The sequence below is a fragment of the Pristiophorus japonicus genome, chromosome 1, assembly GCF_044704955.1.
Source record: "Pristiophorus japonicus isolate sPriJap1 chromosome 1, sPriJap1.hap1, whole genome shotgun sequence".
In the NCBI taxonomy this organism is placed as follows: domain Eukaryota; kingdom Metazoa; phylum Chordata; class Chondrichthyes; family Pristiophoridae; genus Pristiophorus; species Pristiophorus japonicus.
The window spans coordinates 65,012,527-65,030,460 of record NC_091977.1 but is presented as its reverse complement, the minus strand read 5'-3'; the positions used below and the strand labels follow the sequence as shown (position 1 = coordinate 65,030,460).

The 17,934-nt window shown below is 48.7% G+C and overlaps 1 protein-coding gene across 1 annotated transcript in view; it reads left to right on the top strand.

The window, feature by feature from the left end:
• The first annotated feature begins 11,156 nt into the window (after window positions 1–11,156).
• The window catches only part of LOC139265788 (FERM and PDZ domain-containing protein 1), a 187,108-nt gene continuing 180,330 nt past the window's right edge, over window positions 11,157–17,934 (top strand). Inside the window, exon 1 of the mRNA XM_070883650.1 lies at window positions 11,157–11,257. Within this exon, the coding sequence (XP_070739751.1) occupies window positions 11,157–11,257 (101 nt within the window). The remainder of the gene's footprint in view (window positions 11,258–17,934) is intronic.

The following is a 17,934-nucleotide window of genomic DNA, read 5'->3' as shown; positions in this document are numbered from 1 at the left end:
CTCTCCCTCGGGTTAAGATGCTCCCGAACCAGTGTACACAGCTCTTCATACGACTTATCCGTGGGTTTCACCGGAGCCAGAAGATTCTTCATGAGGCTGTAGGTCGGTGCCCCGCAGACCGTGAGGAGGACTATTCTCCTTTTTGCAGCGTTTCCTTCTCCGTCCAGCTCGTTGGCTACAAAGTACTGGTCTAGCCGTTCGACATAGGCTTCCCAGTCCTCACTCTCTGAGAACTTCTCCAGGATGCCCACAGTTTGCTGCACCTTTGCGTTGGATTCGTATTCTCGTCGCCAGTTATTGTGTTCCTAACACAGATGAGACTGCACACAGGGAGGTTAAAGTAACAGTGACATCAGTCTTTAATAAGACATTCCAGAGTGAGGAACAGGCCTTGGGGCCGGCTTATATGCAGTACTCCCAAGGGATGCTGGGATCCCTTGGGACCTCAGTGGATGAGCTCCCTCGTGGCGGAACATGGGAGTGCATGTTTTACAGATACACAACAGAAAGGGCCTAGTAGAGACTTTTCCCAGCACTCAAAGACTGAAGTTCCTTCCTTCTTTACGCCTCTTTTGCCTCTTTAAGATTCCTCTCCATTACTTCCGGTTCTGTCGCCCAGCACAATCAGATTTTCCTCCATGATACTGGCAGGCTGCCACTATGTATAGTAAATAATCCCCCTGATGCACAAAACTGGGTTGTGTTTGGGATGAAGCTCAGCATGAACTCCTTTGTTTGCTGGCAGTAAGAGTCCAATGTAAAATGAGTTGGGCAGCACTCAAACAAGTTCTTCATGGGCGTGATCCTAATAGCATTAATTTGCTATCTCAGCCAGAACTGTGAAAGGATGGCTGGAGTGGGAAATGGAAGAATGATCAGATTAGTGTAATAGTGGGTGCTGACCTGAGGGACTAAGCTAAGGCAGGTTGTTTGGGCAGAGTCGAGGGAGCTTTACACTGCATTTGGTGTGCTATTCCTATCCTGTTTGATGCAGATACTGGGCTTAATACAAGTATCAATACATCATCATCATAGGCAGTCCCTCGAAATCGAGGAAGACTTGCTTCCACTCTAAAAGTGAGTTCTCAGGTGACTCTACAGTCCAAAGCGGGAATTACAGTCTCTAACAGGTGGGGCAGGCAGTGGTTGAAGGAAGGGTGGTCGGAGAGTCTGGTTTGCCGCATGCTCTTTCCATTGTCTGCGCTTGATTTCTGCATGCTCTCGGCGATGTGACTTGAGGTGCTCAATGCCCTCCCGGATGCTCTTCCTCCAGTTAGGGCGGTCTTGGGCCAGGGATTCCCAGGTGCCGGTGGGGATGTTGCACTTTATCAAGGAGGCTTTGAGGGTGTGCTTGAAACGTTTCCTCTGCCCACCTGCGGCTCGCTTGCCGTGTAGGAGTTCCGAGTAGAGCGCTTGCTTTCGGAGTCTCGTGTCAGGCGTGTATCATGTATCAATACAATAGTGCTGTAAGTGAAAATAAATTCACATAGACTCTGGTAAGGTAAGAGAGACAACTTTATTGCTATCAGAGCTCTGGGAGAAGAGTTGAGATCCCGCGATCTGCGAAACACCTTCTCCCCGAGTGCCTGGTGCCGCGGGGTTATAAGCAGTTTACAGAGGGCGGAATACAATCATTTAAATTGATTTACATACAACCAATCAATCCATATGGCAACGCAGTTCATTTACATACAACCAATCATATTGTTGCACAACTTTTTAGTCCTAGTGAAACCTGATAGCATGGCTCGAGTTTGGGGGCCCTGGGGACTCGTCCGGGTTAGTTATTCTGTTGCAAAGCTTTCTATGAAACAGTGGCTTGCACCTGGCCATGAGTCACTTGTTGCTGCAGAGTTCATATCAGGGACAGCAGATAGGCTTCTTGGTACAAAGTTCATTTAGTGGCAAGGCAGATAGTTGGCTTACCCCTTCATGCTTTGCTATGTCCGAAAATCAACTCCAACATTTCCCCCTGTTGGTCCTGGAGGATGTTCATGTGTTGGGGAAATTGATGGGATTGAAGGCCGATAAATCCCCAGGGCCTGATGGACTGCATCCTAGAGTACTTAAGGAGGTGGCCTTGGAAATAGCGGATGCATTGACAGTCATTTTCCAACATTCCATTGACTCTGGATCAGTTCCTATGGAGTGGAGGGTAGCCAATGTAACCCCACTTTTTAACCGGATATAAAAGGGGTCAGAGGGTCTAGTAAGGAGGGGGAACTGAGGGAAATCTTTATTAGTCGGGAAATTGTGTTGGGGAAATTGATGGGATTGAAGGCCGATAAATCCCCAGGGCCTGATGGACTGCATCCTAGAGTACTTAAGGAGGTGGCCTTGGAAATAGCGGATGCATTGACAGTCATTTTCCAACATTCCATAGACTCTGGATCAGTTCCTATGGAGTGGAGGGTAGCCAATGTAACCCCACTTTTTAACCGGATATAAAAGGGGTCAGAGGGTCTAGTAAGGAGGGGGAACTGAGGGAAATCTTTATTAGTCGGGAAATTGTGTTGGGGAAATTGATGGGATTGAAGGCCGATAAATCCCCAGGGCCTGATGGACTGCATCCTAGAGTACTTAAGGAGGTGGCCTTGGAAATAGTGGATGCATTGACAGTCATTTTCCAACATTCCATTGACTCTGGATCAGTTCCTATGGAGTGGAGGGTAGCCAATGTAACCCCACTTTTTAAAAAAGGAGGGAGAGAGAAAACAGGGAATTATAGACCGGTCAGCCTGACCTCAGTAGTGGGTAAAATGATGGAATCAATTATTAAGGATGTCATAGCAGTGCATCTGGAAAATGGTGACATGATAGGTCCAAGTCAGCATGGATTTGTGAAAGGGAAATCATGCTTGACAAATCTTCTGGAATTTTTTGAGGATGTTTCCAGTAAAGTGGACAAAGGAGAACCAGTTGATGTGGTATATTTGGACTTTCAGAAGGCTTTCGACAAGGTCCCACACAAGAGATTAATGTGCAAAGTTAAAGCACATGGGATTGGGGGTAGTGTGCTGACGTGGATTGAGAACTGGTTGTCAGACAGGAAGCAAAGAGTAGGAGCAAACGGGTACTTTTCAGAATGGCAGGCAGTGACTAGTGGAGTGCCGCAAGGTTCTGTGCTGGGGCCCCAGCTGTTTACATTGTACATTAATGATTTAGACGAGGGGATTAAATGCAGTATCTCCAAATTTGCGGATGATACTAAGTTGGGTGGCAGTGTGAGCTGCGAGGAGGATGCTATTAGGCTGCAGAGTGACTTGGATAGGTTAGGTGAGTGGGCAAATGCATGGCAGATGAAGTATAATGTGGATAAATGTGAGGTTATCCACTTTGGTGGTAAAAACAGAGAGACAGACTATTATCTGAATGGTGACAGATTAGGAAAAGGGAAGGTGCAACGAGACCTGGGTGTCATGGTACATCAGTCATTGAAGGTTAGCATGCAGGTACAGCAGGCGGTTAAGAAAGCAAATGGCATGTTGGCCTTCATAGCGATGGGATTTGAATACAGGGGCAGGGAGGTGTTGCTACAGTTGTACAGGGCCTTGGTGAGGCCACACCTGGAGTATTGTGTACAGTTTTGGTCTCCTAACTTGAGGAAGGACATTCTTGCTATTGAGGGAGTGCAGCGAAGGTTCACCAGACTGATTCCCGGGATGGCGGGACTGACCTATCAAGAAAGATTGGATCAACTGGGCTTGTATTCACTGGAGTTCAGAAGAATGAGAGGGGACCTCATAGAAACGTTTAAAATTCTGACGGGTTTAGACAGGTTAGATGCAGAAAGAATGTTCCCAATGTTGGGGAAGTCCAGAACCAGGGGTCACAGTCTGAGGATAAGGGGTAAGCCATTTAGGACCGAGATGAGGAGAAACTTCTTCACCCAGAGAGTGGTGAACCTGTGGAATTCTCTACCACAGAAAGTAGTTGAGGCCAATTCACTAAATATATTCAAAAGGGAGTTAGATGAAGTCCTTACTACTCGGGGGATCAAGGGTTATGGCGAGAAAGCAGGAAGGGGGTACTGAAGTTTCATGTTCAGCCATGAACTCATTGAATGGCAGTGCAGGCTAGAAGGGCTGAATGGCCTGCTCCTGCACCTATTTTCTATGTTTCTATGTTTCTAAATCCAGATGACCACAATGAAGGTGGCTCAGTGCCTAATACGTGGCCTTCAAGGCAAGTTACTTCCCTGACATTTCGTATGTACACCTTGCCTGTAGCTCTAGCCTACCCTTCATAGGTAGTGGTCTGTGCCTGCGTCGTCCGCTCCGTCTTCCTCGGCGTCTCCGGGTGTTCCCATCAGATGTTCTTTTCTGGTGATCACGCTGGCAACCGGCACTATTCCTTGCTGATGGCCCGTGTTACTATCCTTCTCCGGGTATGCCCCCTTTTGGGGCATGGAACAGTGAGTGGTCCTATAGTTCCTACTGCAAAGAGGACCTGGAGGGTCGGTGTTGCGGTTTTGAAGGTACCGTTGAGGAGGAACACAAATCCCTCCTTAGCTCTATAACACTTTACGTCGGTGCTGCTAACACTCGTGAACTGCTTATACCACCAATTGCTCGGTTCCCTTGAATTTGAGCCCGATCCTACCAATTGGTAAGCATCAAACGGGTATGCCCATGTTTCTGAGCTGACATAAGTTCCGTTGCACTGACCGCAGATAACTTGCCTCCCTGCGGTCACGTTCAGGCATCTTTGCTCGTTACAGGTGCAAGTAAACTGGCCTCTATGCACTCGACAGTGCTGACGGGCACACTGCGTCCGCACACAGGTGGAGTTCTCGGGGACCAGGGCATATACACACCCCCATCCTTGCCCCGAGAAGCAAAGCGGGTAGCTTGCATTGTCTGAGCATACCGTTTCGTCCTTTCCCCATACCCCCTACACACAGGATCTGTGGGATTTATTAATTCCACGCATCTTCCCTGTATACCCCTTCTATATTCGCCCGTTTGTCCCTCACAGGGTGCGTCCAAGGTATCCACCGTATATAAGTCACGGGGTCCACCCAGGGGTGGCCACGAACAGGGCCTCTACTGATTGGGCTAGTGGGTAATACACGGTTCGATTGCCGTGTCAACGTATATGGGTCTTGAAAAACAAGTTATATTCTAATCCTATTAACTTTACAACCGTGACAACATAGAGTAACGGCAGTAGCCGTAATTTGGACTTGCTTGCAGTCGTCACCTGTTCGGGCTGCATGAACAAGTATCCTGGTTACATTATCGTGAATCACATATCTTATGTTTACTCATTAGTTTCTTTGTACAATTTCAACTGGGTCCAATGTTTCCATACACTCTTCCCTCTTATGTCCAGACAGGCACAGGTGTCTCCACTGATTATGACCTCATATGGGCCATTCCATTTTGGTGCAAACCCTGGTTTTTCAAGTAATGTTTTTACCATGACGCGACGTCCCGCCATTGGGACGTCAGGGGGCCTTTCAAGCTCTTTCTGAGCGTCTCTCTCTTCCTGATTGTCTCTTACTAAGTTACGCATCCCTTTGAGTTGAGTGCTTAGTTCCAAAACATACCGTTTAATTTTGTCTTTTAATGGGCCTACGTCGGCCCCACCTGTTATGATGCTTTCTGGTAATTGCATCGCCCTTCCTGTCATTAGTTCATAAGGGGTTAATCCGGTTGTCCGGTTTACCGTGGCTCTTAACTTCATTAATATAACAGGTAATAGTTCTGTCCACGTTCTTCCTGACGTTTGCATGGCCTTGGCCAGGGCGTTCTTAAGGGTACGGTTCATGCGTTCTACCATTCCAGAACTCTGCGGGTGGTAGGGGATGTGGAATTTTTGTTTTATGCCCATCAGCTGGCATACTGTTTTTACAATCTTCCCGGTGAAGTGGGTGCCTTGGTCGGAATCTATCTGAAGAGGCACTCCCCATTGGGGAATCACCTGCTCGGTCAATATCCTTGCCACTGTTGAGGCAGTGCAATCACGTGTGGGGAAAGCTTCCACCCACCGGGTAAATTGATCTATAATCACTAGGCAATATCTTTTTCCATGGGATGGGGGCAAAGGACCTGTGAAATCAATTTGTAAATGTTCCCATGGCCCCCGTGGACGGGGCTGGTGTCCCATTTTAATTTTAATGGGCCTGCCTGGATTATATTGTGCGTACGTAACGCATCGATGGCAATGTTTGGCAATATCTCTCCCCATCCCCTTCCACCACCAATCTCTTCCAAGACTCCCGGTCATGGCCTCTCATCCTGAATGGGACAGGCCATGGTGCAACTCCAATAAGGTATTCTGTATGCATTCAGGCGCCATTATCTTGTCGTTTCGTCTCCAAACATTATCCTTTCCTTGCGTTGCGCCCTGCTTTGTCCACATACCCCTTTCTTCCTCAGAAGTGTCCTGGTGTAGTTTCTCGATATTGATCTGTTCGTCTCGGACCCCAGCGGCGCTGACTGAGGCTTCCTCACACTCCTCTTGTTCTAATGCCTCTTGTGCAGTTAAGTCCGCAGCTTGATTTCCCTGGTGACTCAGCCAATCTGGACTGGTTCGGTCCGGTTCCCTTTGGTGGGCTTTAATTTTAATGACCGCTACCTGTTTTGGTTTATTACTGGCTGCTAAGAGAGCTTCTATTCTCAGCTGGTGTTTTATGGGATGTCCGCTAGTTGTGATAAAACCCCTCCTCCCCCATGCTGTCATATAATCGTGTACTACCCCGAATGCATATCTACTGTCCGTATAGATATTAACGATCTCACCCTCTGATAGTTCCAGTGCCCGGGTGAGGGCTACCAATTCTGCCACCTGAGCTGACGACCCCCCACTAATTCGCCCTAATTCGACTGTCTGTAGATCCTGGTTAACTACAGCCCATCCGGTACGAGGTAGTTCCTCTGCGTATTTTCGCGAGCCGTCCACAAACAAGGTTTGTTCTGCGGTTTGAAGGGGCGTGTCTTTTATTCTATCCTCTTCCATGTCCATATCCACGTCCCCGCAATTGTGGGGCTCTCCCTCTTGCACTATGCCCTCCGCGGGGTTTTCCCCTACATCTCTAATTATAGTTACTGCTTTGTTGGGTGGCAAGAGGACTGCTTCCCACTTTGCCCGTCTCATATTAGAAACGGTTCTCAGTTTTCCTGTGTTAACATTTCTACCAACGTGTGTTTGGTGTGGAGAATGATGTTTCCGGTCATTACCACGGGCTCGCTTATTTTTACTGCCCAAGCTGCGCAGTCTAGTGCAGCTATACATCTGGATAATCCGGTCACCACCGGACCTTCGGCGGTGGAGTAATAGGCTATAGGTCTCCTTTTATCCCCGTGATCTTGGGTGACTACGGCCGTATAGAACCCATCTTCATTGGTACAGTGGATGTGGAAATCTTTACCCATGTCAGGCAGTCCCAATCCAGGTGCGGAGACTAGTTCTGACTTGAGTTTACTATACGCCTGTTCTTGTTCAGGGCCCCACTCTATAAGGTCTAGGGCCGGTTTCCCTCCCTTTACTAGTCTTTGTATAGGCTCGGCAATCTTTGCAAACCCAGGGATAAAATTCCGGCTGTAATTAAAGAGACCCAGTACCTTCCTCACCCCCCTTACCGTTACTGGTCTAGGCATGTCCTTGACAGCCTTTTTCCTATCCGAGGGCATTTCTTTCAACTCCTTTGAAAGGCAGTACCCTAGGTACAGGACTTGGGTATTCCCTACCTGGGCTTTCTTGGGGTTGACCTTAAGGCCTGCCATCTCCAAAGCTCGTAACACCAGGTGTAGGGTTGCCTGATGTCCCTCCTTGGTTTCTGAAGCTATTAATATGTCTTCGACATATTGTAAAATACTATTTCCTGCCGGTACTTCTATTTGTTTTAGTACGTCGCTCATGACTCAGTGGAATATGGCAGGACTATTATGAAATCCTTGTGGTAATCAGGTCCAAGTATATTGTTTATCCTCCACAGTGAAGGCGAATTTCTCTTGTGATTCTGGGTCGAGGGGAAGTGCCCAGAAACCATTGGCTATGTCCAGGACTGTAAAGATTTTATGTTCAGGGGATAATCCATTAAGGATTGTGGAGGGACTGGCCACTATTGGGTATAGTTTGGGGGTGACCTTATTAAGGGCGGTGTAGTCAATGGTTAGTCTATAACTCCCATCTGGCTTCCCTACTGGCCATGTTGGGGAGTTAGTGGTGCTAACAGTTTCTCTTAAGATACCTTTTTCCACTAGTCCCTTTACTATTTCTACAACTGCTGTTCTGGCTTCGGGTCTTATAGGGTATTGCCAGTGCAGTTTATGAGATGGTCCAGGGACCTTAATAGGGTCCATGTCTGCCTTTCCGGTATCCAATTTTGTCTGTGCCCAAACCCCGGGCACAGAGGCACAAATGCCGCCATATCCTCCAGTCTCGGTATGCCAGTTGGTTTTTGTGGCTGTTGCTACACCTAAACTTTCCATATGGTGAGCTATCTGTCCCAAACCTCCCTTACTGCCATCTGCCTTTGGCCATGTTATTTTCCCCTTGCCACAATCAATCAGGGCCTGAAATTCCTTCATTACGTCATTCCCCACTATTGTTCCCTCACGATTCTTGCATACGTAAAATCTCATGGGTATACATAAATTATCAATTTCCACCACTTGGGTGGTGCTCAGGTAGGCCGGTGTTGGCCGTCCATCTATTCCATTTATTAAAGCCTTTTTGTCGGTTACGGGAAAGGGTAGATTGGTAATGGATATTGAGGCTCCAGTGTCACTAGCATCTCACACTGTCGGCCCCGTACTAGCGCAGACACATATGTCCTTCCCTCCTTTTTACTTTGTACAGGGGCCGCCGGGCATCACAGGGTGGCTTTGTACTCCTGCCACTGCTGGTATTCCTGTTCTGACAGGGTCCTTGCCTTATTAGGATAGCCATTTTTACTATAGCAGGTCGCGTCTAAATGTCCCTTTTTGCCGCAATATGTACATTGTTTTTCCATGCGTTTCCCCTTACATTCTTTGGCAAAGTGACCCACCTTCCCGCAGTTATGGCATGTCCCCTTTTTCTGTCCTCTCCCCGTTCCTGCTGCAAAAACCCTTTCTTGTTTTATCTTTGTTTGGGATTTTTCATTGTCCCCTCCCTGGACGCCACTAGCCCACTCGACCAGTTCATCATAATCCTGAGTTACAATTACTCCCATTTTTATAATGGTCTGGTGTGCAGCGGATAGTCCGTCCTTAAATGCCTGGATAAATGCTCGGTCGCTGCGGCCCGGGTTTCCCTATCCAGAGCATTCTTGATATATCTGGAATAATCGTTCTCCATACTCTGAGGCTCCTTCCCTCTTTTGTTGTTTGGTTGCAGTAATTTTACTCCAATTAGTAGGGGCATTACCTAAAACTCGTTGATCTCGGTTTTAAAAGGGCCAAAGGCCGCCTGTTGACCATCTACTTCGGTGGTTAAAGGTACCGCATGTGTCCAACGTCCCCCTGAAAAGTCGGCATTGGCTGCTACCACGGCTCCTCCGGCCACTACCCTCCACCGATCTGCCGGGCAAGCCGCTCGGACTAGTTGGTGGATATCTCTGAGGTGTAGTTGGTGGCCCACCCAAACTGTATCCAGTTCCGCCCAAAATTTGGGGTTGTAATTTACCCAGGGATGCCATTATCTGCTGTCTCTCGCCGGGGGTAAATGGTTTATAGGTTGCAGTAGGATTCGCTACAGTTCCTCCCCTGGTGACTGGCGCCGCTGGGAAGGTTACTAGATCTTCCTGACCCGGGGCTGTTGCCTCACCTTGGTAATCTTTGTAAGGGGGCAGTGAGGCTGTTTCTCCCCCTCCCATTGGGAACGGTTCTGAATCTGTTGTTCTAACGCCAGGCATTTCTTTTCCCATTCCCTACATTTTCCTTGTGCCTAACTTAATTGTTTACTTTTCTCTTCCCTTTTCTCTCTAACGTCCTTTACTTGCTCAATTAATCCTGCTAACTGATGTACTAGTAATACTCTGGCCTTTTTGGTTTTATCTTTCTTTTGTTTCGTTGTTGTTCTAATGTCTGGGATACATCCCAGCCGTCCTTCTGCATTTTTTTAATTAAGACTTGTCGATCGGTCATGTAAGAGTTAATTAGGGACCCGGGCGGTCCACATTTTACGTCCGTTTCCTTACCTGCCATTGAAGATGTTTATTCTATGTTCCTGTATTCCCCTTTAGTTTATGGAATTTACGAACTTAAATACTCACGGCCACGATTCACCTCGCAGAGACCTCTTGTCTTGCTCGCGAAGATTAACGTGTTTCCTTACCACCGAAGTCCGGCTCTTGGTTGGAGTGATCAGCTCCCTTCCGCACCGATTTCTATATCACCTTCTATGAACATTGGACTAAAATAATCAACCCCCGCATCACTAATTACTTTACTTTCAGTCTGCGTTGTACGCCACTACAGTCTGAATTTCTTAACTCTTATCACATACTATCACATACTGTCAAGTTATGTCTCTTTCCTCACATAATGTATTTTATTCGTTTGATACCACTTCGCCGGACCAGCGGCTTCCCCCAGTATAATTTCTGGGTGGTCAGAAATTGACTACTGTCCCGTTCTACTGGGTCATACGACTATCCAGCTCCGCGGTATCCTGCCGACTACGGCAATTTGTTAGTGAAAATAAATTCACATAGACTCTGGTAAGGTAAGAGAGACAACTTTATTGCTAACAGAGCTCTGGGAGAAGAGTTGAGATCCCACGATCTGCGAAGCACCTTCTCCCCGAGTGCCTGGTGCCGCGGGGTTATAAGCAGTTTACAGAGGGCGGAATACAATCATTTAAATTAATTTACATACAACCAATCAATCCATATGGCAACGCAGTTCATTTACATACAACCAATCATATTGTTGCACAACTTTTTAGTCCTAGTGAAACCTGATAGCATGGCTCGAGTTTGGGGACCCTGGGGACTCGTCCGGGTTAGTTATTCTGTTGCAAAGCTTTCTATGAAACAGTGGCCTGCACCTGACCATGAGTCATATGTTGCTGCAGAGTTCATATCAGGGACAGCAGATAGGCTTCTTGGTACAAAGTTCATTTAGTGGCAAGGCAGATAGTTGGCTTACCCCTTCATGCTTTGCTATGTCCGAAAATCAACTCCAACAGTGGGATTAACACACGTGTCAATTTTCTGCAGTTAAATGGAAGAAGCAGAGGATAACATGGTCCAAGTTCGCAAGTCTCGCAAAGTTGAACAAATGGTGTTAAAGTGGCTCCGCCTTACACGAGATAATTCACAGAGGTGAGATCTATATTTGTTTATTCAAACCTGATTGCTTTCTTGTAGTTTGTTTGCTAAAATGGATGTAGTTATACGATCAGGTTTCCTTGTTCAGCCCATCACCCCCATTACATTGACATGTATGAGCAATCACTCTGTTTCTACTGTGTCCTACATACTCGTTAAAGTTTACAGAATGAGTACATTGTTGACATCTGTAGAGGAATTCATTCACATTTTATATATCGGGCCTGATCAAGATGGCTCCTGGGCTGGCAGCTCCTTTCTGACTTGCTCTTCTCTTCAACTGTATCCGTGGTCATCCATTGCCATCCTTTGCCCTTTCTTCCCCAAATCTCCTTTCTTCCATTGCTTAAGATACCCTGCCTCTGATTGTGAAGCTATTTCAGCCCAAACTACAAGTTTAAAGCTATCCCGGCAAAGCCCACTGCCCATCCCCCGGCGTGTCTTTGTTCTCACTGAGCTCTTTCAACTGCTGGATTTCTGAAGAAACTTGACTTCCATCACTGGATTACTCACGAACAGGACTTCGTTGCTCAACGGTCTACACTGTTTGACTCATTGGCTGTGGCTTTGCTCTGCTTTCAGTCGCTTCAAGTCTTTGCTGCTGAATTCTTTTGTTAAATTGTTTTCCGATCTCCTGGACTTCTCTGGCCATCTAGACTACGTGTCTGCTTTGAACTACACTGGATTACATCACTACGTTTCTGCACTGGACTACACTACTGTAAGACTTACCTGCTGATTCTCCATCTTTGCTGCTAAAGATTATTTTTTTACCTTTTAACCTCGGCTGCGTCTCTGCTGAATTGGTTCTACTGGTTTTTCATCTCTGCTGGCTTCATGCTTGCTGCTGCTGCTTCACTTGCTGTCCGGTGACTCGTTCTACTGGTTTTCAGCTTTGCTGGTCGCTGGCTTGTGGTTTTATTTTTTCTCCGCTGCTTTGATCTACGGTGACCTCCAACTTGCGTTAACTTCGCCATCATCTTTCTGCACTGCTACCGAGTCTCTTTTCTACGGCAACAACCTCGAACTCTCTACACTTCAAATAACTTCTGGACTTCACTCGCTTGCTTCGGACAGCGGTTCGTCGATGCTCCGTGCTGGCCCCATCCTGCTTATGTCGGCTTTGTTCCTCCGTGGGACCTCTGACTTTGACCCTGGTCTCCCTACTATTATATCCCATTAATTATTACACTTAACCAAGCCTATGTAACCAGAGCTTTTCCCCCGTGCCCATTCACATGCACACTTTGGTACCGCTCTGAACCCGAGCCATTCAATACTGTTCCACTTTTCCCCCCTCTTTTCCTTTTCTCGCTATCCCTCCCTGACTGCTCTCTCCTGTCGTCATGCCTCCTTTCACTTCTCCTCTCTCGGGCACTCTGCCCTCCCAAATCCCTACCCCAATCCTTCATTACTCTTCGACCTTCCTACTCTCCTGCTGCCATCCAAAGCTTGACTCCCTCTTAGATTAGCCTACATCTTCCCTCTGTGCCTTTCTTGGCATCCTACGAAGGGCCCATTGATGCACTTGTTGCTGCCTCCTTACGAGCAGCAACCCCAACTGTCCCATCATACTCTCTCGCCGACCTTCCCACCCAGTGCGCCAATCTTCTCCCCATCCAACTCATTCCTCCCCAGCGCTGACCCAGTGGACACTGGTAGTAGGTCAGCCATCACCGACCCTTTCCGCATCTCCCTCCAGAATGTCCGATCAAGGACCCTTGCCATACATGAGCTTATCGTGGATAATGGCATCGGCATCATGGCCCTGACGAAAACTTGGTTGACCTCACCCTTAGCTGAAGCCTCCCCGCTGGCTATACCTTCCACCACACCCCTGCTCAGACCGCCGTGGTGGCGGTGTGGCTCTCATCAACAAACATACCTTGGTCTGTCCCCCTACTCCTCCAGCACGATCTCCTCCTTTGAGCATCTCACCTTATTCCACCCCTCTCAGCTCCTATTTAAAATTCGCCTTCTCTACCACCCACCCAAGTACAATACATTTTTTATCACCGAGATATCTTCACTGCTTTCCTCCCTCAGCCTCTGCACTGAGCGACTTCTCAAACTCCATCTCAATTCATCATGCTCTCCCTCCTCTGAGTTCACTAGCCTCCTATTCGCCTTTAATCTCCCCCTCCATGTAAATTCCCCAACCCATATTTGTGGCCACCCCCTCGCTTCTCCCATCTTGTCAATCGCAGATAAGGCCATCTCTGACCACTTCCCTGTATTGCACTCCACCCACATCTCCCTTCCAAACTCCACCCGAACTGTACCTCCTTCTGTGTCCTCCCCTGGAAAAAATTCCCAACTCTCTTAAAACTGCAATTATCCACTCCCATCTGTCCAGCCTTGTCCCTCCATTCACCATGACCTTTCTGCAGCTACCAATCTGCTCAACCACACCCTCATTACCACCTTTGATGCCATAGTTTCTATTAAAACCATTACTCTCTCTCACCCTGGCCTTTCCCCCTGGTATGGCCCTCATCTTCACTCCCTTAAGTCCAAGGGACGCAAACTTGAACGGATATGGAGGACAACCGGTTTAGCCATTCATCGCCAGATCTAGCTGGATCACATAAAGCACTATCTGGTCCTGCTCTCATCTGCCAAAACTGCTCACAATTCCAGAATCATTCTGGAATGAAAGATAAACCCCAGCTTCTAATATCCACTGCTAACCGTGTTCTTAAACCCCTCTCCCCTGTCTCCACTCTCGCCTCTGATAATAAGCGTGAGGAGCTCATGGATCTTTGTCTCTAAGATTGAGACCATCCGTTCAGCTGCATCTTCCACTTCCTTTCCTTCCCCTAGCCTAACGGTCAAAACTTTTTCTAAGGATCGCCTCTCCCCCCAAGCCCTGACCTCTCATCTTTCTCCAGTTTCTCTCCGGTCTGCCCTCATGACCTCTCCGAGCTCATCTTGTTGCTCCCTTGAACCTTTTTCCCATAAACCTCTTTTTCTGTCTCCCATGTTCGCTGACATTGTTACCGGTTCTCTCGCCTCAGTTACTGTCCCCTCACCCTCAAATCTGCCGCCTTCACCCCTCTCAAAAAAAACCCCCATGACCCCGTCCTTGTAAACTACCACCCCATCTCCAATGTTCCATTCCTCTCCAAAGTCCTGGAACGGGTTGTCGTGTCCCAAATCCGTGCTCATCTTTCCCTGAACTCTAGGGCTGGAAATTCGGTTGTCTAGAGCCTCTGTTAGAGCCCCGGGGGGGCGGTAATGTGGCTCAAATTGCTTACTGCCTGGGCGCATTGGAAAATTTGGTGTCGGTCTTGCGGCGATGCAAAATGCTACTACCGCACTGTGTACTTTCATTCAGATCATGACGTCAGTCGTCGTGCAACGTCCCGTTAACATCGTGATTGAAAAATTGGGTGGATACGCCTCAGTTAACGTCGGCCCCTAATCACGCCAGAGAAACGTGGCACTATTTGCAGCGTATTTAAAGTGAGGGAGGAGGATCCTAAATCGGAGGGCACATTGAGCGCAACATTTCCGCACAGCATGCTCCGTGAACCTCTGACTTTAAATCTGAAGAATGATCTCCCAGGATGGAGTCCTTACAGGTTGAGTGAAATAATTTAATCGGTGTGTACTAGTTCTCGAACGTGTTAGGCGGTGTGAAAATAGAAGGGCTGTTGACCATGTCGGGCCACGAATGAGGACAGGAGGCCATATCCCTTCCGAGTTTATAGGCAGCACCGCTAAACGTGCAGCTGGTGTGCAACGACACACAGCGCATCCTCACAGTGAATGCCCGCTATCCAGGGAGCACACATGATGCTTTAATCCTGCGTGAGAGCACCGTGCCATGATTGTTTTGGCCACCACGGGAAGGAGCAGCACTACAATGAAAACCATGCGGCCACCCACAACATTATCGAGCAGACAATAGGGGTGCTCAAGCAGTGTTTCCGATGCCTGGACCGCTCTGGAGGCAGCCTTCAATACTCCCCTCAACAGGTGTTGGAATTCATTGTGGTGTGCTGCATGCTGCACAACTTGATCATCACGAGGGGCCAGGCATTGCCAGTGGGGATTGCAGCCCCAACTTCGGAGGAGGAGGATGAGGAACAGAAGCCTGGCAAGGCCCCAGGAAGAACACCATCCACAGTGGAGGCAGGCTCATAATGTATCGGTTTTCTTGAATGGAGGGATGCAACTAATACTGACTGCACTACGTGCCACATCTCTGTTAAAGTCCACAATTATACATAAGACGCCAATGCAAAACGGTCAAACTAACATTTCATTTACGACACCAATGTAGCGCTCCATAGGCACTAACGGGAGGCGCACAACAGGGGAATTTCTGGGAGGGGGTCGCACTACCGGCCCCTGAGAAATTGCGCGGGACTTAGCGGACACACTGACACGGTAGCACCGCGCCCCGCTTGTAGCGCCCCGGGCCGCCCCGCAACCGGCGATGACATTATCGCCGTCCGCCGTGACCACTTAGCACACCACGGCGACCCCTTTCCGGCTCATGGTGGAAATTGGCCAGCACCCCATGAGCGGTGTCAGCACCAGCCTCGTGGGTCGCGAACTGGGCCGACCTCCGCTCCCGGATGGAAGTTAAAAGGGATGCGTGCTGCACCACTCCGCCATTTTATCGTTTTGGTTGGCCCATCTTGCTGTACCGTGATGTGGTCCGGGTCGTCATCATGCAGCCCGGCACTCTGTTTGGGTGCCATAAGAACATAAGAAATAGGAACAGGAGTAGGCCATTTGGCCATTTGGCCCCTCGAGCCTGCTCCACCATTCAATAAGATCATGGCTGATCTGATCTTGGCCTCAACTCCATTTCCCTGCCCGCTCCCCATAACCCTTAGCTCCCTTATCATTCAAAAATCTGTCTATCTCCACCTTAAATATATTCAATGACACAGCCTCCACCGCTCTCTCGGATAGAGAATTCCACAGATTCATGACCGTCTGAGAGAAGAAATTCCTCCTCATTTTTGTTTTAAATGGGTGACCCTTTATTCTGAAACTATGCCCCCTAGTTCTAGATTCCCCCACGAGGGGAAACAGCCTCTCTGCATCCACCTTGTCAAGCCCCCTCATTATCTTATATGTTTCAATAAGATCACCTCTCATTCTTCTAAACTCCAATGAGTATAGGCCCAACCTGCTCAACCTTTCTTCATATGACAACCCCTTCAACTCAGGAATCAACCTTGTGAAGCTTCTCTGAATGGCCTCCAGTGCAAGTATATCCTTACTTAAATAAGGAGACCAAAACTGTACGTAGTACTCCAGGTGTGCTCTTACCATCACCCTGTACAGTTGTAGCAGGACTTCCCTACTTTTATACTCTACCCCCTTGCCGTCAGCGGCCATGGCAACATGCCTCTCTGGTGGGCCCAGTGGAGGCCTTCAGAAGCCCTGCAGAGTGCGTAGCGGCCCTCCTCTTTAACGGAAGAGGAGGGGCGTTGAAACGCGTCAGTGCTATGCGGAGAAGCCACGTAGTACTGCCAATCCTGCCTGAGTACTGCCCCGGATACCACTCCAACACGAAGTGGAGCGCGCGACATTGAAGTCCACTTCCTATGGAGGGTGATAACCCTAACTTCGCTTGTCATCACCGTGCGCAGCGACCTGTTTTCACCTTGGAGCACAAATTCGGTATTTCCCCCTGAAATTGCGAAGTGCGATGCCAGCGACAGCTTCGGGGGCACGTACATGGCAGCCGGCCGCTCGGGGAGGGGGGCACCAGTTAAAGGAGAGGTGACGTGCTTGTGAATAAAAAATGTTTCCGACTTACTTGTCGCGGCCCGTTGCCTCTTTGAACATGAGGTCCGTGCCGTTATCTGGCAGCCTGGCACTCCGCTTGAGTGCCGGACTGATGGCACGGCACCCCGCTCCCCAGTGGTCGAAGTAGGACCCTGCAGAGTTTGCAGCTTGAGCCCTACACAGCAGCGCTACGCAACCTAGTGTGCAGCACTGCACCCCGCTCCCTTCACTTCTGTCCCCTTAGCACTCCAGGAAATGGAGCACGTTATTTTGCGCACCACTTCCTCTCGGGGGCGGTAACCCTAATTTGTTGAGCGAGTCAGGACTTCTGCGCCTAGTGCAGGAAGTTCCACCACGCGAATGTTACTGCCCCCAAATGGTCTTGCTGGCTGCCCAAACTCCATCTGATATGAACTCCAACTAAATTAGAGCTCTGGGGCTGGAAATTGCGTAATTGGCTGATATTTTATTCACGCGTACACCACCTCCCCTTTAACTAACGCCCTGCGAGCGGCCGGCCTACTGAAGCTGTCACGGGGCGAAAATGGGTCGCTGCGCATGGTGATGATGTCGTTATTGCCGGTGGAACGGGGCACTACCGTAATTGCTGCCGCTAAACACCCGTGGAATTTAGCGGGAGTCGTGAGTGGCTCTGCGCGCAGGTGAAATGTTGTTTGCGTCCCCTGGGGGCGCTAACAGGAGATGCAAATGACCCCAATTTCTCCCCTCTGGTGTCCTCATCCTATCCTGCTGACATAATGGAGGGAATTTTAACCCCCAAGAACAGGTGGGTTGGGACGGGGTAGAAGCGGGGGAGAAGAATTTCAGATTTGTAGAGATTTTTTGTGCAATCCGGCTCCAATGCGCCCATTTCCGGTATTAACCTGGCAAGGATCCTACTCGCTGAAGTCGGGGGT